The 27,902-nt window shown below is 36.2% G+C and overlaps 1 protein-coding gene and 1 long non-coding RNA gene across 3 annotated transcripts in view; one reads left to right on the plus strand and one right to left on the minus strand.

Annotated features, from left to right (window-relative positions):
- ZC2HC1A (zinc finger C2HC-type containing 1A) overlaps positions 1-8,983 on the minus strand; it is a 49,577-nt gene extending 40,594 nt beyond the window's left edge. For both annotated transcript variants that reach the window (XM_040487541.1, XM_040487542.1), the window contains exon 1: positions 8,821-8,983. In XM_040487541.1, the coding sequence (XP_040343475.1) occupies positions 8,821-8,968 (148 nt within the window). In that variant the 5' untranslated portion in view covers positions 8,969-8,983. The remainder of the gene's footprint in view (positions 1-8,820) is intronic.
- Positions 8,984-8,989: 6 nt separating this feature from the next.
- Positions 8,990-27,902, plus strand: part of LOC121038092 (uncharacterized) — a 261,574-nt gene continuing 242,661 nt past the window's right edge. The window contains exons 1-2 of the long non-coding RNA XR_005794144.1: positions 8,990-9,101; positions 13,895-14,024. This is a non-coding gene — a long non-coding RNA (uncharacterized LOC121038092). The remainder of the gene's footprint in view (positions 9,102-13,894; positions 14,025-27,902) is intronic.

Genomic DNA, 27,902 nt, shown 5'->3' on the forward strand with positions numbered 1-27,902 from the left:
TTCTAAAAATGATACTTGAACCTGTATCTTAAACATATTTTCTGCTGAATATTTTACTGATTGTTTTATCACATGAAAGACAAATAGAAGCCACTTTGTTTTAGAAGTAACCTAAATAAGTTCATGAAAAAAGTACAATTAGGACTTCATATAATTTATTCCAAAATATTTAGTGAGTTCACAGAAAACTAATAGAAGAATCAAAATAGAAATTTTTGAGAATACAATCAAACAGTACCAGAAAAACTGCTGTGTTCTCTCATTCTCTTAACACTCCACTACCTTATTTTAATTGTAGACAGTGACTATTTGTCATCTCAGATGGAGGCAATGTCTATATGGTGGCAGTTAAGCAGTGGGCACTACAAAGGCAAAGCTAAGATTTGCATGATTTGTCCTTCTCCAATACCACATGTTGGGTTATTTAGGGAGAGCAACCTCATTTATAGGGACTTAATTCCACTATCTAAAAAGTTGAGGCAGTTGCTAGATAGAATCCATTACATACATTAAGATAAGCATGTCTTCATAATGATGGTCAAAGTGATATCACATGATGCATAATCTATTAAGCTGCTTATTTATAGTTTTCATATACTCTTAAATTCTATGCAATGATTTAAAAATTCATTAATACAAAATGTTAAAAAGAATCACATATTTTATTTGCTTAAAAGTATATTTCAGTATCTCCTTGTTAAATAGATGACAAAGCAAAATTTTATAAAAATTAACTATTGAGAAAAATAAATTCAACCCATGGAAATAATGTGAGTGCCTGTGTGAGCACCCACAACTTGCCAAGCACATATCAAGCCATAGTGACACAGCATGAAATAACAAAATCACTGTTCTATAAAGCTAACAGTCTACATGATTTACTTCTTCACTATATCTAAGAACCAAATCATCTCCCATTTTTTAATGTAATAGCAACTACAATACTAACATATAATAAAATCCAATTCCTGGGATTAATTACAAGTTATCAAATATGTTCAAATTGTCTTTAAAGGAAAAATCTTTATCTCTAAAAGGTATAAAAAAGAGGAAACTGCATTAAAGAGAAAGGATTTAAAAACAATTATCCTGAAGAAAAAAAAATAAGTCATTACTTCATTCAAAATAAATAAAAATGTAAAGTTATAATTTCTTTCCTCTTATATTAGCTGGTTATGGAGGATTGCCCTATAATTCACAAAATATAACACATGTATGTATGTTAGTGTCAACACCGCCTGCTACCAGCAAGTCATGATAAGCAGCTTAGATTCAGTCACAAAGCCAAATTTTGTTGTAACGGTATTCATTAAAAGATATGACAGCTTAGCAGAAAAAGTACTGGTCCCAGCTCTATCACACAGAACTGTGACTCCCTGGGCACCTAAGATTAAGCTTCCTCTTGTATAAAATGAGAAAGTTAGGTTAAATGGCCTACACGGCTCCTTCTATCTCTAATATATCATAATAAATATACTATATTCATCTAATAAAATCTATCTTAAGACCACATTAGGAAGAAAAGCACATGGATGCTAACATATCTCTCTTACCAGTATTAAATTAAAAAAAAATAGTTATATGTAAGGATGATTAAACCAACTGACCATTGCAGATGGTGGAATGAATGCTTCAGGTAGCATGTAGAATGTTGAGAAAATCACTTCCATTTGTCTACATACAGAACTGAGAATCTACAAGGAACTATTGCAAAGAACATGATGTCTCTCTCCTTGTTGGAAATGTCTTCAAGAAGAAAATGTATGACTAATCATATAAATAGCTTCAGTTTAAAATTTGTTAAATGAGGATATTATCTGTTCAATCTACCTTATAATTTAAGGGATCATCTAAGATGGTATATATAAAAATGCTTCACAATCAATGAAATAAAAAAATACTACTCTGCAGCGCATGCGGGCAAACTCCACTAATCTGTCCTGAGTGGCAAAAGCTAGCAAATTGTGAGGCTTATAAAAATATAGTAGAGATGATATGCAGAGAGTTGACTATTGTAGCAGAGAGCAAGCACTGTTAAAAGAAGCATTCAAACTAAGGACAAAAGCAAGTAAATAAAGTACTTTAATATTCTAAAACTCTCAAGAAGGTAACCTCTTATAAAAGTTATCACAAACACAATGTTGATTCTGTTATGCATTACCATATTTAGCAATTTCAAACGTGCACCATAAAGCTTGAAACTGTATCTTCATATAATGCTGTTACATATATATATGTGTGTGTATATATATATATATATATAAGCATTATATGAAGATACAGTTTCATATATATATGTGTTACATATATATGTACATATGTGTATATGTGTATATATGTGTACATATATATGTACATATATGTATATGTGTACATATATATGTAGTTACATATGTGTGTGTGTATATATATATACACACATATGTAACTACAGACACATATATATATCATATAAAGATGTGATATATATGTATAAGTATGATATACATATTATATATTATATGATAAATATATAGATATATAGAGATGTGAAATAATATATTGTTACATAAGACAGTTATGACATTCTAAAATGTACATATTTAAGAAATAGGAAAGAATATTTTCAAAAGAAAAGAAGTCGAAATTCAGAACAGTTCTGGCCTCTGTGTAGCATGCCTATTTCCTCACCTCTGGTCACTGTTCATCTGAATGCAATCTTTAAAACCTTCCTTTTGCAGCACATGGCATCTGTTACACACCACCTTCTTCCAACAATTCTTTTCAAAATTTAATTACTTCCAGGTCAATAATCTCTAGTATCTCCAAGATTTTTCCCGTTGAGCCCATCCTAGATTTCAACATTTCAACATTCACACTTAACCTACTCACCACACTCACACTTAACCTACTCACTCACCCTCCACTCCTCTTTAGTCCATCCCTCCAGTTCAGCAAAAACAACCACTGTTGAAACAATTTAGTAAAGGTCCACATTTGACTCTTAAATGCTCAAGCACCTTCTCTAACCACACATTTCTACCTTCTACCTCTTCTCTAAAGCGCTTTCTTGATCTCAGAGTGATTTGAATTTTCTTGATAACCCATCTCTGGTTGCACTTCCCTTCCTACTCAGTCTGAACCTGACTAGTCATTTCCATTTTGACCAATCACCCTCAAATCCCTTGCTCCAGGGTCACATGTTTGGAAAATGCCACATTGAATAAATGGGTATTCTTAGGGCAGAACTTCCTCAGTCTTAAAAAAGAGATTAGTATATTATTATTTCCTCAACGGAAATCCTTTCTCATCAAGGAGATATTTTAGGACCAATGTCCTGAGTAGCACATTTTTTTTGGAACACTGGCTTACATTTACTGACTAGCTCCTCTCTACTTCCCTTTCTCTCCCTATCTGAATTGCAGGCAAATTTTATCAGGCCTAAACTCTATATTAAAATAGATCAATTTGTTGATCCTCAAGTATTTGTTGAGCACCTAGCATGACACAGGAACTGTTCTATGAGGTAAGCAAACACAGATGAACTTACAGAGCTTCTAGTCTTCTAACAGGGAAAAAATAAAAGCAATGAAATATATAAAATGTCAGGTGGTGATAAGCACAATGTAGAAAAACAGCAGAGTAAGGAGAGAGAAGACAGTCACAGTGCTCTGTGTGTTTGAGAGTGGGCAGGATCAGGGAGAGCTTCTTTAATGAGGAGATTTTAGAGTACTGACTTGAAGACACAGGGAACTAGGGGCGCCTGAATGGCTCAGTAGGTTAAGCGACCTACTGCTGGTCTTGGCTCAGGTCAGGATTGTACGGTTTGTGAGTCTGAGCCCCACATTGGGCTCCACGTTGTCTTTCTCTGGCCTCCGTCACTTGTACTTTCTCTCTCTTTCAAAATAAATAAATAAACTTAAAAAAATAAAAAGAAATAAACAAGGAATTAAACCACCCATGAATCTAACTGCCACATCCAGAGGCATCTGGCTGGCTTAAGTGGTAGAGCATACGACTCATGATTTCATGATCTCAGCATCATGAGTTCAAGCTGCATGTTGAACATGGAGTCTAGTTTAAAATAATAATAATAATAATAATAATAATAATAATAACAACAATAATAATAATTGTCAAATCCAAAGCCCTCTCTTCAGTCCTCATTCTACTGAATCCTTCTATACCATGAAGCACTGTTGATCAATCCCTTCTACCTTTAAAGTCCTTTCTCTCTTGGCTTAAATGATATTTCTCCCTCCTATGCCCAAGTTTTTCAGATCTCAGAAGGTAAGTAGGGTTTGACCTGGTTAGTACTAAGACCTCCAGGAATTTCTGGTGCTATAGGCTTTTTCTGGCACACATTCACTACTCAATAAATATTAGTTTCTTACCACCTTCCCTTCTTGATAATTTTTAAATCTCTTTACAGACTTCTTCCTACTCCAATTTCCTTTCCTGTTCAACCCTAAAGCATCAATTCCTCCCCAAGCTTCTTTCCACATTTTGTTACATACAGCTTTCCTGAGTGAGTACATCCACTTGCTGTCACTTATATATCATGGCTACTAGGCTAAAAATTCCAAGTAAACATTTCCAAGTAGCCATGAGACATTTCCACTAGATAGCCTCCAAGTACTGTACTAAAATTTATAAAGCCAAACTCATTACCTCTTCTCCCACTCCACTTGGTCTTCTTGGTTAAAGATACTAACATTATCTCTTAGTTCAAGCTAGATAGACCTTTATATTTGATTCCTTTTCCCTCTCACATCCACCAGTCATATCTCACCTCTCTATCTCAGAAATATCTTCTAAATCTATCCTCCTTTTTCAAAAAAAAAGTTTATTTATTTTGAGAAAGAGAGAGAAAGGGGGGGGAGGGGTGGGCAGAGAAAGAGGGACAGAAAGAATCCCAAGCAGGCTTCACACTGTCAGTACAGGGCTCAACATGGGGCTAGAACTCACAAACTGAGAGATCATGACCTGGGCTGTCAGACAATTAACCAACTGAGTCATCCAGGTGCCCCTATCTTCCCTTTTTAATTCCTACTACTTGTGCCTTAGTTCAAATCCTCATCACATATATGTATTTCCAGTTTCTTCTTTCTCCAGTCTATCTATCCTGCTGCCATAGGCATCTAATGAGACTGCCCACAACACCTTCCAAGCATGAAGCTTTACCTGTACCGAATCACTCCTAAGCTCCTAACACACTTCTTATGAGTTTACCCATCCAATAAACAAGTACTGAGGGGGCTTCCTATGTACTAGGCACTTCTCTGAAAGCTTTATATATGTGACATCATTTAATCTTAATATAGTCAGGTAGGTCAGTATTTAATAGCCCCACTTTTTATAGCTGAGGAAACTGAAGTTCCAATTAACCAAATCATAGAGCTAAAAAGAAACAAAGCAATGATCCAAACACAGGCCTCTCGAACACACTGGCTATTAAAATAATCTAGTTTCCAATTCAGCACACACACACACAAAAAATAATAAATAAATAAATAAATAAATAAATAAATAAATAAAGGCAAGATAAATTTAAAAAGATGAAGAATTGTTCAGTAAACTAGTATGTGTTTGGACTAGGGAAAAACAAAACAAAAAGGAAACTCTAATGGGTCAGGAATGCTTGTGTTAACTAAATCAGAGGCTACATTAGAGAAGAAGAATTAGACTTCTAATGAGGTTTTAGAAGATAGTACACTAAGATCTACTAAGTTAGTAACCCACAAAAGGAATGGGCAGCCTGATCTCTGTTAAAACTGTTAGTAACCACTTATCAAGATGTTATGAGAGAAATGACAATACTGTATTGATTAAATCTGCTTAAAGTTTATCATTTCTACATTTTAAGGATGAAAAGCTTGGGAGAGATTGGAACTCTCCCAAGTCTAGAACTACTTCTACTGGTCTCGAGTATACCTATTGAGCACAAGATTTAGGTGAAAAGGAATTAAAGGCGTTGCTCTAACTACACACAGAACACACAAGTGCTCAGATATAGATTACACAAAATCATGAGCAATAATTTATATTTAGTTTTGAAATACAGTGTTCGGACTGATACCTCATCCCGTTAACAACTAGAAAACATGAAAGTCCCAGAAGACCAAAAATAATATAAGTGGTACTTGTTTTATATAAAAATAATTTTTAAAAGAGTACAATAATCTTCAATAGAATTTTTTAGGAGCCCATATATTTTCTGGTTTTATAATCAAGCTTAGTCCAGTTACTGGTTTCAACTAGAAACATGGGTATAATGCCAAACAGTACAATATTTGCTCAATTACTATGATGTTGAGCAAATTCCTGAAGATTTTCTACTGGACACTTCAATATAATGTTTATTAGACACTTAGTGCTAGATTTTAACTTCCAATAAGGGGAAAACTTTATCTTACTTATCACTGTATCAATGTTTATTAAATGAAGACATGGATAAATGAATTAATGAATGGTAACCTTAAGATTCAAACTTATGATCTTTGCAAAATGTGACCTCATAGGGACTGATTTTAAAAAAGAAGGAAAGAAAGATAGGCACTGTTCTAACTTCAACAAAACTTCTCAGAGCTTTTGTTGTATTAGTTTAAACCACTTTTGAAATTACTAATATTCAATTACTTTTCTGTACAGAAAACCAATTTAATATACGTTAACCTAATTCATTAGAACTAAACACATTATAGTTAATGATAATAACTAATTTTGTTTAAAACTCAAAACAAAACAAAAACAAAAGTAAAGGGCAAGTTACTATTTACCATGATACATCACAAGCTGGGCCCATAAAATGTGCCCCTCATAACACACTATATTAACATCAGAATACATGTATTTCTCCACCCATGTAATTGAGTACTATAATAGGTTTTCATTATATTTTAAAAGCATTCTTATTAAGATTTCAATAGTAATGTCTTAGTACTGCAAAAATGTAAGGTTTACTAAAATACCGACTTAATGAGCGCAGAGCTTTGACTTTATATTTTTTGCTACGTCTCCAGGGCCTAGAATGATGCCCACCATAGACAAAGTCATTAATCTAACAACAAATATTTATTAAGTACCTACTCTGTGTCAGACAGTTTTAGGTGCTTAGCATACATAAGTGAAAAAGCAGATGAAGATCTTTGCCTTAATTACAAATGTTGAATAAAATAATAAAAATCTGCAGAAAAACTGTCTTAAAGCATTTTAAGTATGTTTTGATAACTTCATGAAAATTCCAGAACCCATTATGCTATAAGACCAACACATATTACAAAATACATTAAAAAATATAAGACGCCGGGTCACCTGGGTGGCTCGGTTGGTTAAGCCTCCTACTTCAGCTCAGGTCATGATCTCACAGTTCTTGAGTTCGAACCCCACATTGGGCTCTGTACCGAGAGCTCAGAGCCTGGAGCCTGCTTCAGATTCTGTGCCGCCTTCTTTCTCTGCCCCTCCCCCGCTCTCTCTCTCTCTCTCTCTCTCTCTCTCTCTCTCAAAAATAAATAAATGTAAAAAAATTTTTAAAAATAAGATGCCTCCAGAGTCCTCTAAAAAAATATTGAAAGTAAGGAATGCTATCATTACAATTCCTATCTCATGGAAGCTTAATGATCCCCCTAAAATAAATTAAATGATCAAAGACTAAGACCTTCATTTGCAACAGTATACTGCAGCTGCCCACAAATGGAAAATTATCAGAATTCTTATCTACCATTCTCAAGCTGTTTACTATGAGAGCAAAAGCATGAAACACTATCATACTCATCATTACACTTGTTTTTTGGTGAGCTTAGGTAACTGCAAAAAGTTACCAGTTATTACTTTTCATAACATAACCTGAAATAATTTGCTCTCTGGCATGCAACAATACAGGGCTCAATGCTTCTGTTTATTTTTAATTCCACCTGAATCTATGTAAACTAGGAGGGGGGAAAAAGAGCTAAATCAAGGCAACATGATTTTTCAATTCTGCAGGCTTCTTCTTCATGGAAAGGATTAACCACAATTTGAAAAATAATCTTGAAACTGTTGTTGCCAATGTTAGTTGGGTTTTTTTTTTTCCTTTGTTGTTTTTAGGCAAACGCTATACTACACAGGATTAAATGGATAAAAATAATAGAGAAGTGAAAGAATTGGGAAAAAAGCAAAATCTGGAGTCATGGTTACAGCACAAGGATAAACTCAAAAGATAAGGAATCAATGCCGGCTCTTTCTTACAGAATCGTAATGAGTAAGTCTTAAATCCTTCTGTTAATCTATTGTCCCGGCTCTAAAGCTGGCCAGTGACTCTTCCTTGGGAGATGCTCTTGGCATCCCTCCAACAGAAGATGCGGTACAAATAGAAAAACGGTTACCTAGGGAAACTGGCCAAGGAAAGTGTCAGAATCTAGAGGCTGGAAACAGCCTAGAGGTGGAAATACACCCCGAGGTCCCCCAGGAAAGGCTAGCGGTAGGGAGCCCATGGACAATAATAAAGAATCTACTCTGCAAGAAAAATAAAATCTGTCCGGAGTCTATGATTACCAAAAGGACACTCAGGAATCAGGCAAGACCAGAAGATGTTAGGAAGAGACCTGCAGGCAGATGCCAAAGGCAGTATCAAGCTCGAGGTGGAGAACCCCAGCTGAAGACCGTCTGAAGAGGGGCAGCCTGAGGATCATTAGCTCCACCGTGTCGGGGGCTGTAGAGCTACCGCCTGCCAGGGCCTCGGGAGGAGCGGCGGGGTCCACCACTCCGGACCCGCCCTCGCTTCCCCGGTACCGCTGTCCTGGGCACCCCTGGCTGCTCCGGGTCCGCTCTAACCGCCCGGCCCGTATTCCTTCACCTCCTCACCTTCCAGTCCCTCCATTGCGCCACCACCTCTGATTCCGCGAGATTCCTCCGGCAGCGCCCGCAGCAGCTGCCACCGCCGCTGCCGCCGCCGCCGCCACCGCCCAGCTCCGGCTGTAGCAACCCGGCCGCACCTCCCACCCGCTAACATCCCGGGCTCCCATTGGCCCGACGCTGGCGGGGCGGGGCTCCTGAAGGGCGGGGCCTCATGAGGAGGCGCGCCTCTAGCAGCCCCTGCGCGGCTGCCTCCTGGCTGTGAGCTTTCCCGGCCGTCCTCCCTCCCGGTAAGCCTAAACCACTTCGGGTTGCGTACTGCCGCCCAATGACGCCTTTGTTCCTCTGACTGCAGACTTGTTTCCCTCACAGCTTATCCTTCTATTTAGAATGTCTCAGCACCTCACGGGCAGCCCTTCACCAGTCCCTCAGTCGGTCAATGCAGGTGTGTCTTCTATTCTCTCTCTCTCTGAGGACTTGAAGCAAACAAGCAAGCCAAACACACGTCCTACGCTCGACTGTGCAGCGCACTCTCCATTTTCCGCTTGTTGGTCACATGACACTACCTGAGTGTGTTTCTTTACGCTAGAAATTTACACACAGATTTAGGGGTTAAGGCACTTTTTTTCCCCTTTTTTAGAGAAATCATACTTTGCGCCTGGCGTGTAGAACTGAGATTGCTCTAAATACTTGGAAATCATTTCCTCAGCATGAAAGTTTGGGCGGAAAATTAGAAGGGAAAGCCAGCCCTGCCTTCATCTTCATCTACTCTGGGCTTACCCAGGCCCTTTTCACTAAAATAGTCTGCTGGCCTCCTAATTTATGAAGTAATATCAAAACTATGATCAGGGAGTTTAAGGGCGGAATGAGGGAATGACTTAGGGAGTGAGGGCTATTTCTGTCAGAGTCCAACCCTTTTGGGGATGAAGGTAATTTCGAAACCAGCTAAAACTTTTGCTTAACAGTCTAATACATTTCACCAGAACTAAATTTCTTTGAAAATTTGATTTAATAGTGAGAAACCATGTGGTGTGTTAACTCTAGTATATCCACTGGCAAGTTATCAGTATTAATGTAATTTCTGAACAAATCTTATATTAATTTTCTTATTTATCTGTCCAGTTGCCGAGTTTTCACATCATATCTAACTTTGTCTATTGTTAGAAGGATGTATCTTACAAAGCAGTAGCGTTTAGGAAACAATGGTCCTCCTACTCCCTGCTCAAAGGTATTACAGTCAACCCTGGAATAATACTGGATTAAGGGTGCTGACACCTGCACAGTCAAAAGTCCACGAATAACTTTTGACTCCCCCAAAACTTAATTAATAGACTGTTGTTGACTGGAAGCCTACCAAGAGTATAAACAATTAACACATATTTTGTGTGTTACATGTATTATATATTGTATTCTTACAATAATGTAAGCTAGAGAAAAGAAAATGTTATTGAGAAAATCAAAAGGAAGAGAAAATACATTTACAGTACTGTATTTATAAAAAAAATAAAAATAAAACTCCACGTGTAAGTGGATTCCCGCAGTTCAAACCTGTAGTTTTCAAGGGTCAACGATTATAAACTAGAAACAAACACTAGGGGGGGATATCACCTCTTATTAGGAAGGTTATCCAAGTATAGTTAAAAGCCATATGGTCCATCTCTTACAGAGTCATGTAAAGGAAAACTTCAACCATTCCTGTCTCTATTCATGCCCTTCCCATGGTTCTGCTTTGACTTTTCTGTTCCTCTAACATCTGAGATCCTGGGCCTAATTGGCCAGACTACAGCCACCTGCCACTTAGCCTCCTTGGCCTGAGTGGATAAGTCCTTTTTCCTTGGTGCTGCTAAGACAAAGCTAGAAATGTGTGTGTGTGTGTGTGTGTGTGTGTGTGTGTGTGTGTGTAGGACACTTTAAAAAAGTTTTTTTTAACGTTTATTTTTGAGACAGAGAGAGACAGAGCATGAGCAGGGGAGGGGTAGAGAGAGAGGGAGGCACAGAATCTGAAGCAGGCTCCAGGCCCTGAGCTGTCCGCACAGAGCCCGACGCGGGGCTCAAACTCACAGACCACGAGATCATGACATGAGCCTAAGTGGGACTCTCAACCAACTGAGCCACCCAGGCGCCCCTGGAGGGCACTTTTAAAAGAGCACTAAGAAAAAAAAAAATAAATAAATAAAATAAAAGAGCACCAAGGAGGAAAAAAACACACTTGGAAGAAAACCCCCAAAAATGAAGGAATTTGCTTTACAAATTGCAAATTCTTGATCTCAAGTCAGGTCAAAGATGGAGTTGGCTGATACATACTCTGTTAGGCATAATAGCTGTAGTAACAACAAAAACATTAATACAATAGTAATGATAACAATAACAATTTTTTTTTAAATCGTATTAGGCATATTTTAGGTCCTTTTCATATGTTTACTTACTTCATCTTCAAAACAGTTCTTCAGAGTAGATACTATAGTGTTCATTTTTCAGAATTAGTGTCTTTGTTTTCTAGATATCTCAGATTAATTTTTTGCCATTATTTGTACTACTAGTGAATGGTAACTTGGGTTTAAACTCTGGTCTGTCTGATTTTACCTATGGCAATTTCATGAGACACATCACTTCCCTTTCTCACCTTACCTTCTAGTTGCCTCAAATATAATTCTAAATGTTCAGACATGTTATTGAAGGTATACTTGGGTAGGCATTATTACTCTGAATCTTAATTTTCTAACACATGCCTGCTAATCTCCTGGACAGATAACGGTCTCTCAGCACTTTTATGCTACAGCAACCCTGGCTCCTGCAGCTTTTCCCTGGTCCTGATCTCTGGGCAAAGAGGATAGTTTCTTCTCTGCCTTTCTAAATTCCATCCTCTGCCTCCTACATGCTTGGCCTGAGAGTCTCTTGAGTCTTGGTGCTCTCTTCTGACTTTACTTCCTCTTGATCTATTCCATTCTTCTGATTCATCCTTTCAACAAATATTTGTTAAGTACCTACCTTGTTTCAGGCCCATTTCATTACTACAAAAATGAATGAAACTCAATTTCTTCTCTTATGTTCCTTATCTGTTCATATCTTTTTTAGCTGTCAACTGATCTTTTTAGCTCATGATAACATTCATAGATGAATACAAATTAAAGATTTTCTCACCTCTTTATCATACAAAAAAGAAAGCAGTGGTTCAGAGATGTTTACTGACTCCATCCAGGTGACAAAACTAGTAAGTAGCCGAAATAGATATTGCACCCTTATCACATCGTATCCCTGCTTCTTTATGCTTTGCATTACTTTCCCTTCAACCATCATTTCCTGGAGCGAACCCACATCTCTTTTGCACCTTCCAAAGTGCTGAGCAAGCTATGTGTATCTTCTTGTTTCAAAGCTCCAACCTCCCTTTGGATCTTACACAAAGATCAGTTTTCCTCTCTGAGACAACATTTGGCTGCCATTCAAATCATTTGCAGAACACAGGTAAATGAGATTCTGAATCTTGGTGAGAATCCAACTCAGTTTATCAACTCCCATTACGTAGGGCATTTCTTTCTTCCATAGCCTCCAGAAGAATGACCCATGGCACTTTAGGAATTTATGCATTTAGTAACCTTAACAAAATGATAATTTTCACCAAAAACAAAAGAAGCATATTTCCCTTAAAGGGGAGAAGGAGCTGTTGAACAGTTTTCTAGATTGAGGAAGCACATCCTGAGTTGGCTCTTATTAGTTTTATTTTGTAGATTGAAGTAAAAACAAAATTCTTTTAGTGTTCAGGGATAAAATAGTATAGTTTTAAGCAAGAAAACACTGAGAAAAGAGAGGAATTTAAAGCAAACTTCATCTCCTTCATTGACTGGAGGGCTATTCAATTCACAGTGTGATAGTGATTATTCTACTCTTTCTCCTCTAGTTCCAAAAGGAACTCCAATCCCAAAAGGAACATGCATTCTCCCCACTTTCAAAACTAATTCTCAGCAGCAAAAGGATAAATTTTTTTCAACCTTCAGTTATGATCCCATCTATCCATCCTTTGCCACCACAATCCAAAATCTTAACTGGAAATCTATTAATTGAGATACTTATTGAGATACTCCCACATCTCTGTTCTTGGCAGAACAGGAGTCTCCAAAGAAGTCTCTCTGCTTTCTATGCAATTAACATCTGGTAGAGGAAGCCCTGGGAAAGACATAATACAGAGTGATAGAAGACAATATATTCAATATATTATTAAGTCTTAGGTGTTGTGGCACAGCTTATAAAAGCGATTGGTTTCAGGAAAACATTTACATAAATGGAACAATTTAAAAGGCCTTATGGAGAATAAGAACTTAAATTGTATTTTGAAGGGTGTCATTGGATAGGTAAAGATCACTTAGGATGAGGGGGCAATGGCTTACTTAAGTCTTAAGAAAATAATGCAAGCCTGGCATGTTCTGGGATAGTCAGTAAATGAGAGTATTTATATATATTTGTTCCTGTAATATTTTTTCTTAAGTTACAAGTACAGCATCATATAACTTATATATTTTTAAATCTCAGGTGGAGGGTGTTAAGTTAATGATAAATGGGTGAGGGGCATTAAAGAGGGCATTTGTTGTGAGGAGCACTGGGTGTTGTAGGTAAGTGATGAATCACTAAATTCTACACCTGAAACCAATTTTACCATATATGTTAACTAACTAGAATTTAAGTTAAATAAAAACTTGAAAAATGTATAGCACATATGCCATGTGTCTACACAAAGGCATCTCCCCCCCCCCCCCGCATTTTATTATTTAGACTTTCATTCATCATTTTAACTCTGTTTGCCAACCTCCTCATAATAGAGCATCATTATATTGCATTTGAGCTCAAAGCTCACAGTTACCTTTGGATATATATACCTCCTTGAAACATATGTGGTACTTATATGTACATCTGTTTTTAATTTATATACATGACATTATACTGTGGCCTTCACTCAGTTTGTAATTTTTAAATAAATATTAATTTAGAGATTTACCCATGCTGCTGTATGTAACACTAGTTTATTGCTTCTAAATTCGGGATAGTGTTTTATTGTATGTATACACCGTGCTTTGTTTACCCATTTCTCCAGTGATGTACACCCAGTTGCCTCTAATCCGCTACTGCGATGAACATCTTTGTGCCTGTCCCCTTGTGAACCTGGACTCCAGTTTCTCTGGGATGCATCCCTGGAATGGATTACTGGATCATATTCACTTCTAGTAAGTATGGCCAAATTGTTCTCTACAGTGGCTGTACCACTGTACATGGTTTACCTCTAATTTTCACCAATCTGTTGAAAATCAAGACATTGGCATCTCTTTACATATTTGCTAATTCAGATTTGATTTTCAATGAATTGCCTAATTTTATCCATATTTTGTGTCAGGATTCTCATTTTTTCTTAACGATTTATAAATTCCTTATGTATTTTAGATGTTTACTTATTGCTAATTTTGATTATTTAAAAAAAATCTTTTTCCAGTGTGTCAAATATCTGATAACTTAGTCTATAACACCTTTCATAGAACAGAAATTGGTCAGGTCATCAATATTTGTTCTTATGACTTGTGCATTTGACTTGTGCATTTATTGAAGTTCTCTTCACCCGTAGATTATAACAGTACTTGCTTACACATTTTTCCATTAGTTAACCAAATCTAATCCTAAGAAAACAGAAACAATTTAGATACTGACTGGGGAGGACAGCAAAAACGTTTTGTATGTGTGTGTCTTATATGTTATAGGGTAACTCTAAAAATTCAAATAAGAACCAATGCCTGGAACTTTTTGGAGACGTTGTGAACTTCAGCTTTATGCCTATTGTCTTCAGGAAAGCCATATATTTTCAGGTGCTCCTTTTCTCACCTGGAGGAAGAGAAACAGAAAAAAGAAAAAAATATCCTAAGTCCTTTCCCCCTTGTCTTATTATTAATTATAGCAGCTTCCTGGGTCCTTCAAAAGCATTTTCTTAAAAATGCTCTAATGTATTGCAAATAAATATTATATAATATTAATCATGAAGAGGGTGTTTATACTAAGGACAAAAAAAAGGGAAAAGTCTCCCATTATAAATCACATAAGTGAATATCTTGGTATTTGTTAATGATTTTAACACCCTAATGAGTATGTTTCTTAAAACAATTATTAGATACTGTAGTTTCTCCAGCTACTTTTAAATGGAAACCGCTATATGAGAATTAACCCCATGAATACATGTAATTACTAATATAATTGATTACTTGATTTTAAGAACAAACAGGTAAAAGTGAAAAACTAAAGCTCTAATTTTCAGTGTAGTTGTGCGTTCATTAGAACTGTCTGCCATTAATATACAAATGCCCACATTTGCAAACCTATCATTCTAATAGAAAAGTTACTTATTTACAGTTTTACATTGAAAGTATACTATTCTATTTACTTACTTCTTACTTAGAATGTACTTCTTACTTAGAATAGATTTGGTATATTGTCTAATTTTATAATATGAATCCAACAATTGTTTGCTTACTGTTTCTAAGAAACAGAATTGCTTAAGCCTTGAGTACATTTATGTTTCTTAGCAGCTAACAGATAATCAAAAAAACAAACGAGAATTTCATCTGGCTCTGTTTTCAAAACAAAATAAAGTTTATGTTTTCATAAGAAAGAGAAATTCCAGATAATAAAATAATGGTATTCATAGGAACTTAATTTACATGCAGTTCAAGGAATGACCAGTTTTCAAAGAATTTGAGTACCATAATATACTACAGTGAATGTCAGGGTTTGGTTTTGTTTTGTTTTGTTTTGTTTTGTTTTGTTTGTTTTGAGAATTCAGAGCTCTTAATACCTTTACAGTGCCTCTGTTACTGTGAACATTGGTGACCTTTTGTAATGGAGGATGTTGTTGACAGTTTTAGATCCCCTCACTGGGAGGTGCATCCAGCCTAGCTGTTGAGAATGTTAGCTGATAACCCATAGCTACTTCCTTCTCTAAAGAATTGCCCTTCTTATGAATAGTACTGACATATCTAAGAGGTTATGGCCCTCACCATCAGGAGGGCATCCCACAGCCAATGGCTGACTCTTGGATACAACAAGCTAACCTTTGACTGAAGGTGAGCTAAAGCCAGTGTCCATGTAAGACTACATCCTTGCTTACCTATCTTCTTCCCTACTACCCTAACCTGTTTCCCTTAGTCATGGAGTCATCTGTAACAAATCACTTACACAAGAATCCCCCTCTCAGTCCCTGCTTCTAGGGAACCGTCCTTTTATAGATATATAGTAGTGCCAATTTAATGACCTACTACTATTACTAAAAGTTATTCTATCTCATGCCCAGCTGTACTTGAGTTGATAATAACAACACAGAATATTAACCATTCAGTGCTTTTGATAATTCTCTACATTTTCATAGGGCATTTCATTTTTGAGAAGCTTAGTATAATACTTCAGTCAATGGTATTATTTGCTAAATGACTGAATAGATATGAGTGAATGGTGTGGTTTTCAAAACAGTTCTTTTGGGTAGGCAGAGAGATTTTATGTATTTATTTTTTAAAGTTTATTTATTTATTTTGAGAGAGAGACAGTGTGAGTGGAGAAGAGGCAGAGAGAGAAAGAGAGAGAATCCCAAGCAGGCTCTGCACTGCTAGGGCAGATCCCAATGTGGAGCTTGAACTCACAAACCATGAGATTATGACCTGAGCCTAAAACCAAGAGTTGGATGCTCAACCAAGTGAGCCACCCAAGGGCCCCTAGAGAGGTTTTATTTAATGTTTAGGGTTAATATGTTACTATGCATACCATTTTCTATATACTTTCATGTTGTTCTCAGAACCTACCTGTGATGTTATTCTTCCCATTTTAATGTTGAAGACAATGAAATTCAATAAGAGTAAGTGACTTTTTCAAAGTTACAGTGAATAGATAGTGGAATTGGAATATATAAATAGATTATCTGACTTGAGATTCATATACTGTAGCATAACTACTTTTTCTTAATAAGAATAGTGACCCTGTTGAGAATGACAGAAGGGAAGGCATTGAATTTCTGTTCTCTCAAGTTTCAGATCAGGAAACAGAGAGGACTGATAAACTGTTCATGGAATGAAATTAAGGCAAACCATCTGAGTTACTCTTTATTTCCATAAGGACAGAATCAATATGTGATGGTTAATTTTATGTGTCAACTTGGCTAGGCCACAGTTTCTAGACTAGATTTGGTGAAAAATTATTGTGGATGTTTCTGTGAAGGTCTTTTCTGAATGACATTAACATTTAAATTGGTGATCTTTGGGGCGCCTGGGTGGCGCAGTCGGTTAAGCGTCCGACTTCAGCCAGGTAACGATCTCGCGGTCCGTGAGTTCGAGCCCCGCGTCGGGCTCTGGGCTGATGGCTCAGAGCCTGGAGCCTGTTTCCGATTCTGTGTCTCCCTCTCTCTCTGCCCCTCCCCCCGTTCATGCTCTGTCTCTCTCTCTGTCCCAAAAATAAATAAACGTTTAAAAAAAAAAATAAATAAATAAAAATAAATTGGTGATCTTTGGGGCACCTGGGTGGCTCAGTTGGTTAAGCATCCGACTTGATTTCCCCCTGCTTGGGATTCTCTCTCTCTTTCTCTCTCTCTTTCTCTCTGCTCCTCCCCTGCTTGCTCACTCACTCTCTCTCTCTCTCTCTCAAAATAAATAAACTAAAAAAATTTTTTTTAATAAATAAAAAAAAATAAATTGTGATCTTTGAGTAAGGTAGATTGTCCTCCATAATGTAGTGGGCCTCATCCAATCAGTTGAAGGCCTTAATAGAACAAAGACTGTCTTTCCCTGAGTAAGAAGGGATTTGGCCTTTGGAGTCAAACTATAACTCTACTCTGGATTTCTAACTTATGACATAATCCTGAATTTACTTGAAAGCTTTCACAGTCATGTGAGCCAGTTGCTTAACATAAATCTCTTTTTCTATATGTATGGACTCCATATAGACATGTGTATATGTATGTATGTATGTAAGTATATGTGTGTACATGTATGTGTACATCATGTATACATCCTTTTGGTTCTGCTTCTCTGGAGAACCCTGATTGATACATCATGTTTACCCACAGAGGTGGGTAACCAAAAAATAAAAATCAAGAAAGTAACACCAAGAATATTCTCTGGAAGAATTCAGAATCTTTATGTAATCTTTGCCATATTAAAATACCCCATTGGCTGCTTTCAGTTGTTAGGGGTCTCCTTTTTTCTCTCCTGTTTTTAGAGAGATATGTATTTCACCTCTTTGTGTATCAATTTGGACACTGTAGAAGAGGAAAACTATGGACCAATTTCAAAAAATAAATTTTTGAAGATCTTAAAAATCTTCTTGCATTACAACTTTATCCTAGAAAGGCCAAGAAAAATTTACTAAAAGACTGTCCAGCATGGATGGTTGGTTAGCTAAACCAAGGACTAGAACTCAGGTCTTCTGTCTTCTGGCATTTTGCCTTCCAGGCTATAATTTTGTGTCTATTATATACACAAATGTTTACATAGTTCAGCTCTAGACATTATAAAAAATGATGTGACCTCAAGGAACTTAAGATATAGTTAATAAAGCAAGAATATGTGAAGAATATAATAACACATGACAAACAGAAAATAAATAGCATATTGGATATAATTAATGGCCAAATGAAAGATATAGGTAATACGTATTAAATATTCAAAGTAGAGAGATTATCAGGGGCTGGGTTTCCAGAGAAGGATTGATGAAGAAGACTGGATATTGAGAATGAGGGCCTACAGATGTTTATAATCTAGATGAGATGATTAGATATAAAAAATGCTACAAATACAAGCTCACACACCCAATGCTATGCTGCTAGAATGAAAAGTTTAAGTCAAAAGAGGCAAAGGATCTATAGGGAAAAATGTCAACATGGTTTGGAATTGGGAAAGTTTCTTTTGTATTTATTCTTAGCAGATGTAGAGGATTATGGCAGGTATTTTGGGTAATGGGTTGATCGCAGGATAAACAGAGGGGAAAAAGTAGCAATGATAATTGTGCAGGTCAAAAGACAGTGAGACCATGTTGAAAATAGAAAATTAGTTAAATAAGTAGTTACTGAGCAGCAATTGTATGTGGGAAATTTATATTAGGCCCATATCACAGAGGATCATGAGTGTGAGGCTTTCAAACTAAAATTTATTTCATAAACAGTGAAACATCTTCAGCTTTGATGATTTTTGTACAGGGTAAAACATTTTTTAAAAAGTATAATTAAGATGAATATTTCTGGTAGAGACAGTGAACAAGGTAATCATTTGGAAGGACCCAAACCTAACAGGATGATGGTCTGGCCCATTGTTGGTAACAGAATTGGTAGATTCAAGGGTATGGTTTATAATATTTAATATTACTATTGTCCAGGGCACAAGTGTACAAATCTTCCCTTCCTAATTATGTCAGCCACCAAAGGGTGGCTTAAGCAGATCACCCACAAAAAAATACTAGTAAAATGTGAAACAAAATGCTATTTTTTTTATTATTGGTTGGGAAAATGTCTAATACTTCCATTGTTAGAATTATAATAAAGCTTAGTTGGACTATATAGCATAAGCATTATATTAGTCAGCTTGGGCTACCATAACAAAATACTGTAGATTGGGTTTAAACAACAGAGTCTTATTTTCTCACAATTCTGGAGACTGAAGTCTGAGATCAGGATGCCGGCAAGATGAGGTTCTGGTGAGGCTATCTTCATGGCGTATAAAGAACCAACTTCTTGCTGTTTCTTCCATGGTAGAAAGAGAAAGATCTCTCTCTGTCTTCCTCTTCTTATAAGGCCAACAATCCTATTAAAGTAGGACTCTCACCCTTATAATTTCATTTAGCCATTATTGCCTTCTAAAAGTAATAACTATATCCATGTATAGTAACTTTGGGGGATTGGGCTTCAACATATGAATCTGGGGGGGGGGCACAATTCAGTCCATGGCAGCATTTATGTAGACATAGTATTGGAAAATTAAAAAGTGACATACAATGTGTATGGCAGTGTAATTTACAATGACTTATTGTTAAATGTCACCTAAAAAGAGTGTGTATGCAAAAGATGACAAAATAAAGCAAAGTGTGTCTTAATATAAGTATGGAAATTTAAGGGTACAATAGATATTTCAGGGGAAGGAGTCAACATGGCAGAGAAGTAGGGGGACCCAAAGTTCCCTCGTCCCTCCAACACAGCAGTGTCAAGGCCAGAAGACTTGTAATTCCAGGAAACCAGGCTACAGAGTGACAGAAACATCTCCCGGGACCCACGAGGACAACTTGGAGGGCCATAGGTGCATGATTATGGAATTGGGAGAGATAAAATGGGTGATGTAGGCACAGAGGGGAGGGATACCTTAATGTGGAGAGACAAAAGGAAGAGAAAGAGAGGCTATGGAAGTGTAGGATTGTATTTGGAGAAGAGAAAAATCATGGACCAAGGAACTGAAAAAATGGAGAAAGAACCAGTTTCTAACTTGATCCAGTGTTGTGGCGCTTTCTCCAGACTGAGGCCTGCTGCAGTGTACACGCACCTTGTGCCATGCTCATGGGTCAGAAGAACAAATATTGTTAAAATGTCAATACGACCCAAAGCAATCTACACATTCAACGCAATCCCAATCAAAATTGCACCAGCATTCTTCTCAGAGCTAAAACAAACAAACAAACAAAAATGTATGGAACCGCAAAAGACCCCGAATAGCCAAAGTAATGTTGAAAAAAAAAAAAACAAAGTGGGAGGTATCATAATCCTGGACTTTAGCCTCTACTACAAAGCTGTAATAATTAAGACAATGGTTTTGGCACAAAAACAGACACATAGACCAATGAAATAGAATAGAGAACCCAGAATTGGACCCACAAATGTATGGCCACCAATCTTTGACAAAACAGGAAAGAATATTCAATGGAAAAAAGACAGTCTTTTTAGCAACAGGTTCTGGGAGAAATGGATAGCAACATGCAGAAGAATGAAACTGGACCACTTTCTTACACCATACAAAAAGATGAACCGAAAATGGTTGAAAGACCTAAATGTGAGACAGGAAACCATCAAAACCCTGGAGGAGAAAACAGGTAACAACCTCTTTGACGTCAGCTGCAGCAACTTCTTTCTCACTATGTCTCTGAAGACAAGGGAAATAAAAGCAAAAATGAACTATTGGGACCTCATCAAGATAAAAACTTCTGCACTGCAAAGGAAACAATCAACAAAACTAAAAGGCAACCAACGGAATGAGAGAAGATATTTGCAAATGACATATCAGATATAGGGTTAGTATTCAAATCTATAAAGAATTTACCAAACTCAACACCCAAAAAAGCAAATAATCCAATGAAGAAATGGGCAGAAGACATGAATAGACACTTTTCCAAAGAAGACATCCAGATGGCCAATAGACAAATGAAAAGATGCTCAACAGCACTCATCATCAGAGAAATGTAAATCAAAACCACATTGAGATACCACCTCACACCAGTCAGTGTGGCTAAAATTGACAATTCAGGAAACAACAGATGTTGACGAGGATTTGGAGAAACGAAAACCCTCTTCGCTGTTGGTGGGAATGGAAGAGCACACTGCATACACTGTATGTTAGCTAACTTGACAATAAATTATATTTACAAAAATTGATATTTCAAAGAAAGAATTCACAGACCTCATTGATGGGTCAGATGCATTTTTTTTCATGTCATTCGTATGCAATTCTCTACTTCTTGAAGTATGAAAGCAACTTCTAGTAACATCGTTAAAATATAATTTAACCATTAAGAATCTGTGATTAAGAATCACAGATATAGAAATAAAATTATAATAAACACCGGATTTAACATATATATGTGTGTATATATATATATATATATACACACACACACACACACATATATACTTAACTTAATATGTGCTCAATAGGTATTTGTTGAAAAGAATTTATCTGTCAATTTTACCCAAACTAAGATAAAATGGCTATTATAATTAAGGATTAACCATAATTCCAAGACTTTCTGGCAGTTAAGGTTACCCAAATTGAGAAGGAACAAACTGAGTCACAGATCTTTTTATCAGATATTAGGAAGTATTTTGATTTTTCAGGAAATTTTCCTCTAAAACTGAATTATGAAAGCAATTTATGGTGAGAGAATAGAATCAAAGGCAAATTAGAAAATGAAGACTAGTCTGGATGGTTAAAAGAATGTAAATACTAGTGGGAGAAATAGGGAGATTGGCAAAGAAGTTCATCTGAAACAAAAATATAGATTTGGTATTTTATAATAATGGGAAACTTTACAAAAAGTAAAGCTAAATGTGGTATTTTCAATAATGCATCAAGTATATTTGTCAAAGAGAGATTTGTGTTGCTTTTTTAGAAATGAATTTTTAGTCATTGTGTTTTTAGTAGATATTTCTGTAGCAAGATATGAAGAACTAAAATTTGGGGAGCTTACTAACAAGTGAAATCATTTGTATATGGGAAATTACAGAATGAAGAAAATGAGGTCTTACTGAGTTAACTGTCACAAGATCAGTGGGTAGATTTAATCATCACTTACAACATAAGATTCAACATTAAGTGAACAAACACACATTTCCAAACCAAATGTGGTTTCCTATAACAAACTCATTGCCTCAAAGTTATAAGTAAAAATTCTTTAAAACTCTAAATAGTATTTTCACCATTGTATGAAAGCATTTTGACTCTCTTAGCAAGTAAACATAAAAATTAAATGGTAAGTTAAAAAAACAACTTATGATAAAAAAAGATTAAAATAAATATAAAAAAATTTTTGGTATGGAATTATATAAATATCTGTAAACTTTTCCTTATCTATCTAGCACAATATAATGACCCCTCCTTTTTTAATTCAAAAACAAATATGACAATAGTTTATATTCAGTCAAGATTTATCATTAGGGGTGCCTGGGTGGCTCAGTTAAACATCTGACTTCAGCTCAGGTCATGATCTCACGGTTCGTGAGCTTGAGCCCCACATCGGGCTCTGTACTGACAACTTGGAGCCTGAAGCCTGCTTCAGATTCTGTGTCTCCCTCCCTCTTTGACCCTCCCCTGCTCATACTCTCTCTGCTCAAAAATAAATAAACATTAAAAAAAAATAAAAAAAAAGATTTATTATTAAATTCTCAACTGAGACTTGTAGATTCTGGGTTCAGATATATTTTTGCAGTCTGAGTTGAAATAATTAATATAGCGTTTATACTTTCTATTTCCACATAGTAAAAAAAGTAAACATGATTGGTTCAGTATTGAGGTATGTGGCATATAAATAAGTCTAAATATTTGAGGTTTCAAATGCTTTTTTTTTACTATTTTTATTTCCAAAGATCTCCTAGTAGTACCAATGTGGCCAAGAAATTTAAAGTAAACTTTATTTTGAAGTTAAAAATGAGGCTTAAATTATTTATCCTTTACAAATAGACCTTAGAAATGCAAAAATGCAAAAGAAGATTCTGTGCTGGAATTTTCGTTTTTTTTACACAGTGAAGCATATTTATAACAAACACATTATAGTTCTTCCTAAAAGACAACAACAAAGAGAGATTAGAAAATTACTCCTTGTGTTCCAGCTGATGAACATTTTGCACAATAATTCTGTGACGTGTTGCTAAAAATTGCAGCAGCAGAACAGTGTTAACACAACTCTAGAACAGAATTGACCTATTTGAAGTCAGTGTGTCCTTCAGAAGTTTGTTTAAATTGAACACTCTTCTTTTTTTCCCAAGAATTTTGCCAACTTATAAATTTTATATTCTCTTGGTGATGTCTGATTCCAAGGACATAGTTTTGTTGGATTATCAACCTTACCCCTGGTGCTCAGTCCTCATTCCCCATGCTCCATGATGGTCCCAATGTGGAAGCCAGACCCATTTCTTTTTTGTTCCCTCAATACCATTCTCAGAAACATCTGCACGTATAGTAGATTTGTGAAAACTTAGTATTAAGAATAATACGCCGAGGGGCGCCTGGGTGGCGCAGTCGGTTAAGCGTCCGACTTCAGCCAGGTCACGATCTCGCGGTCCGGGAGTTCGAGCCCCGCGTCAGGCTCTGGGCTGATGGCTCAGAGCCTGGAGCCTGTTTCCGATTCTGTGTCTCCCTCTCTCTCTGCCCCTCCCCCGTTCATGCTCTGACTCTCTCTGTCCCCAAAATAAATAAAGGTTGAAAAAAAAAAAATTAAAAAAAAAAAAAATAATACGCCGAAACCACAGTTTTATGGGACTTAGAAACTAATATATTAAAGATATAGTTAAAGTCTCATATAAGCTTCTCCAGTTTGGATGCAACACAGCTATTAAATTTTGGTTTGAAACAATTATTTTATTTAAATCTTTATTTTTATTATTATTTTTTATTTTAGAAAGAGTGTGAGCACACTCAGCATAGAGCCTACTTGGGCTCATGACCTGGCCAGAAACCAAGAGTTGGATGCTCAACTGACTGAGCCATCTAGGTGCCCCTTAAATGACAATTTTTAACAAACTTATGACACAGGTGAACTTACCACTAGGTGAAATTAAAACAGATATCTGTGCCACATCATTAATTAATCACAATTTTTTAATCATTGCAAGTTTCCATTTTAAGTTAAATCACTTCTTCAACTTTTAGAAAATAGGAGATAAATATCTCCTTTTTATTATTTTATTTTTTAAATGTTTATGTATTGTAAATGTTATATAAAGAGACGGAGTGCATGTGCAAGTGTGGAATGGGCAGAGAGAGAGGGAGAGAGAGGATCCCAAGCAAGCTCCATGCTGTCAGTGCCCCAGGGCTTGATCTCACACTGAACCATGAGATACTGACCTGAGCCTATATCAAGACAATGATGCTTAACTGACTGAGCCACCTAGGCACCCCTCCTTTTTATTATTTTTGATGTATTTCCAGATAGAACTTTCATAATACCCAAATGATGTTTCACATTTTTTCACATCTCAGCCCAATATTTCACTCTTAAGCAGAAATATCTTCTAAGAAATTTACCCTAATTTATAGTAATACAGGATATAAAATTGAATGAAATTTAATATTATGTCTTCCAAGTACAAAGGTGAACATGAAGAAGACAGACTAATGTGTTAAAATGTAATATATTTTGTGAATCCCAGGATACTAAAAATTTATAAATTGATAGAATTAGATATGAATGCCATTTGAAAATAATAGAATTTAGAAAAACTTACAATAGGATTAAGTCAAATAATGTTTCATGCTATTTTTCTCTAGGAAAAGGAATGTTGAATTCACTTTTTTTCTCTTCTATAAATTATTTTTATCATTTCTTAATCCTTCAATTCCCTTTGCCATTTCTCAATTTCTCAAGTCAGAAATTCTATTTGACTGCTTGCTCAACAGCAGCTTCCAATGTAATTTGTATTGATGTTAAGAACCATTGCCTGAAATCTCAGAAGGCAGCAGTGTTGGTGACCATTCTTGCATAATATTTTCTGGCTGGTTGTGTTTTTCTGCAGAGGTATTTGACTGGAAATTCATCTCATTCACTAAATTATAGGAATTGTTTAACAAAAAATAATGAAAAACAACAGCAAAATAATGGCCAAAATCTCAAATTAAAAACCCATTTTGGAGGCACCTGGCTGGGTCAATGGGTTAAGTATCCTACGATTGATTTGGGCTTGGGTCATGATCTCTTGTTTGTGAATTCAAGCCCCATGTCTGGCTTTGCATCACACTGACAGCACAGAGCCTGCTTGGAATTCTCTCTCTCTCTCTCTCTCTCTCTCTTTCTCTCTCTCTCTCTCTCTCTCTCTCTCTCTCTTTCTCTTTTTCTCTCTTTGCCCCTCCCCTGTTCTCTCTCTCTCTTTCTCTCTCAAAATAAATAAACTTTAAAAAAATTAAAAATCTATTCTGATTTTATGAAGTACACTTATTTCTAATAACAATGTAATCACAACTGATTTTAGTTTTTTGTTGTACAGGAAATTAAGGTCAAACTCAGAGAGCTAGGTGGTAGAAAGATGATTATGTGGTAAAAAGAAGTAGTGCAGAATAGTGATTAGACCTTTGGTCTCTAGAGCAGGACTGGCAAACTACAGTCCATGGATCAGTTGCCTGTTTTTATAAATAAAGTTTTATTAGAATATAACCATCCACACTTATTTACAAATGACTGGTTTTTCCACGCTACTGGCAGAGTTAAGTATTTACAACAGAGATTGTATGGCCTACAAAGCCTAAAATATTTACCATCTAGCTGTTTAAGAAAAAGTTTCCCCATCTACCCCTACATAACAAACCTGACTTTGTACCCTTCCTTTTCTTGAAAATGGAATGAGCTTATGTGCGCCACCCATTCTACACTTGTAAGATGTAGATAATAGTAGCTTCTTACAAGGTTCCTATGAAGATTAAATGTGGAAGTTGAGGTGAAGCACTTAGTACACAGCAAGGTGTTAACAAATGTTAGCTGGAATTATGAGCTTGTGTTAGGCCACATCTTGTTTTGTATTATCTCGCAGATATATGTATAAATGCTGCAATTATTAGCCAACAAAATTCATGATGTTTACTAATGTTATAATGGACAAATGGTTAGCCTAAGTATCCTCTTGCCACAAGTCACAGGATGAATGTGGTAGAGTAGGGAGACTAAAGACAAGATTACTCAACATAAACACACACACACACACACACACACACACACACACACACACGGAAATCTCAAAAAACTTCTTCAAGGGCAAAGTCTAACAGACAAATTCTGAGATGACCTAGATATTTAAAATAATCAAAGACTTTAAAGCAACTACTATGACCATGCTCCAAGAAATAAGGAAAATTACCAATGAGTAGAAAGATAGAAAGTCTCAGTAGAGATAGAGAAGCTATAGAAAAGAATGAACTAGACATTTTAATTTTTTTAATGTTTATTTATTTTTGAGACAGAGAGAGACAGAGCATGAATGGGGGAGGGTGAGAGAGAGGGAGACACAGAATCTGAAACAGGCTCCAGGCTCTGAGCTGTCAGCACAGAGCCCGACGCGGGGCTCAAACTCACGGACCACGAGATCATGACGTGAGCCAAAGTCGGCTGCTTAACTGACTGAGCCACCCAGGCGCCCCATGAACTAGACATTTTAGAAGGGAAAACAGAAGTCACAGTCAAACTGCTGAAAACCAAGCAAAGTAAGAATCTTTAAAACAGCCAGAGAAAAAGATTAACTACATGTGGGGGAATAATGATTTGAATAACTGAATTTTTCATCAGAAACCATGGAGGTCCTAAAGCGGTAGAAAAACAATTTTAAAGTGCTGAAAGAAATGACCTGTGTTGGTTTGAAATTCTCTAGGAACTTCCTAGGTATAATCTGAAATTAACCCCCGTATGTGGAGGGCATAGTGAGACCAAAAGACACAGGCCACTCTAGGTTTTTAGGTGGCAGTTTTAATAAGCAAAGAAAACTTACATATGAGGCTTATCTTGGGTGGCAGTAAAATGAATGGATCCTCATACCTGCCCACCAAATCTTAAAAGTTTATAGAGAACCCTCTACTGGGTTCAGTCACATATGCTATGCAGGTGTTCTCAACAGCACATCACTATCTCAAGGCTAAGTATTTGGAACAGCTTCTGGGAGCAAGAAAGGCAAGCAGAATCTACACTCTGCGTTCTCAGGTCCAGCTCACAAGTCACTTGATGGTCACATCTTTTCGATGACATTCCTCAACAACCTGCCAACATAAAATTCCACATTCAGCAAAAATATTATTCAGGAGCAAAAGGAAAATAAAAACATTCATATATGAAGGAAAACTTAAATAATTTGTTGCCAACAGAATTGCTCTAAAATAAATCCTAAAGGAAGTTTTTCAGGTGAAAGGAAAAGATATTAGAGGAAGAGTTGGAAGCTCGAAAGTGCAGGAAAAGCAACAGATCTGATAAATCACTGGGTGAATATAATAGTAGAGTAATTTTCTTCTCTTAAAGTCTTTAAAATACACATGATGATTAAGAACAAAAAGGATCACAGAATTTTCTGTGTTTATAGGTGAAATACATACAACAATCACAATATAAGGGGGGAGTAAATGTATCTCCAAAGTGGTAAGATT

Source organism: Herpailurus yagouaroundi, unplaced genomic scaffold (assembly GCF_014898765.1).
Source record: "Herpailurus yagouaroundi ecotype Mexico unplaced genomic scaffold, PumYag 165, whole genome shotgun sequence".
Lineage (NCBI taxonomy): Eukaryota > Metazoa > Chordata > Mammalia > Carnivora > Felidae > Herpailurus > Herpailurus yagouaroundi.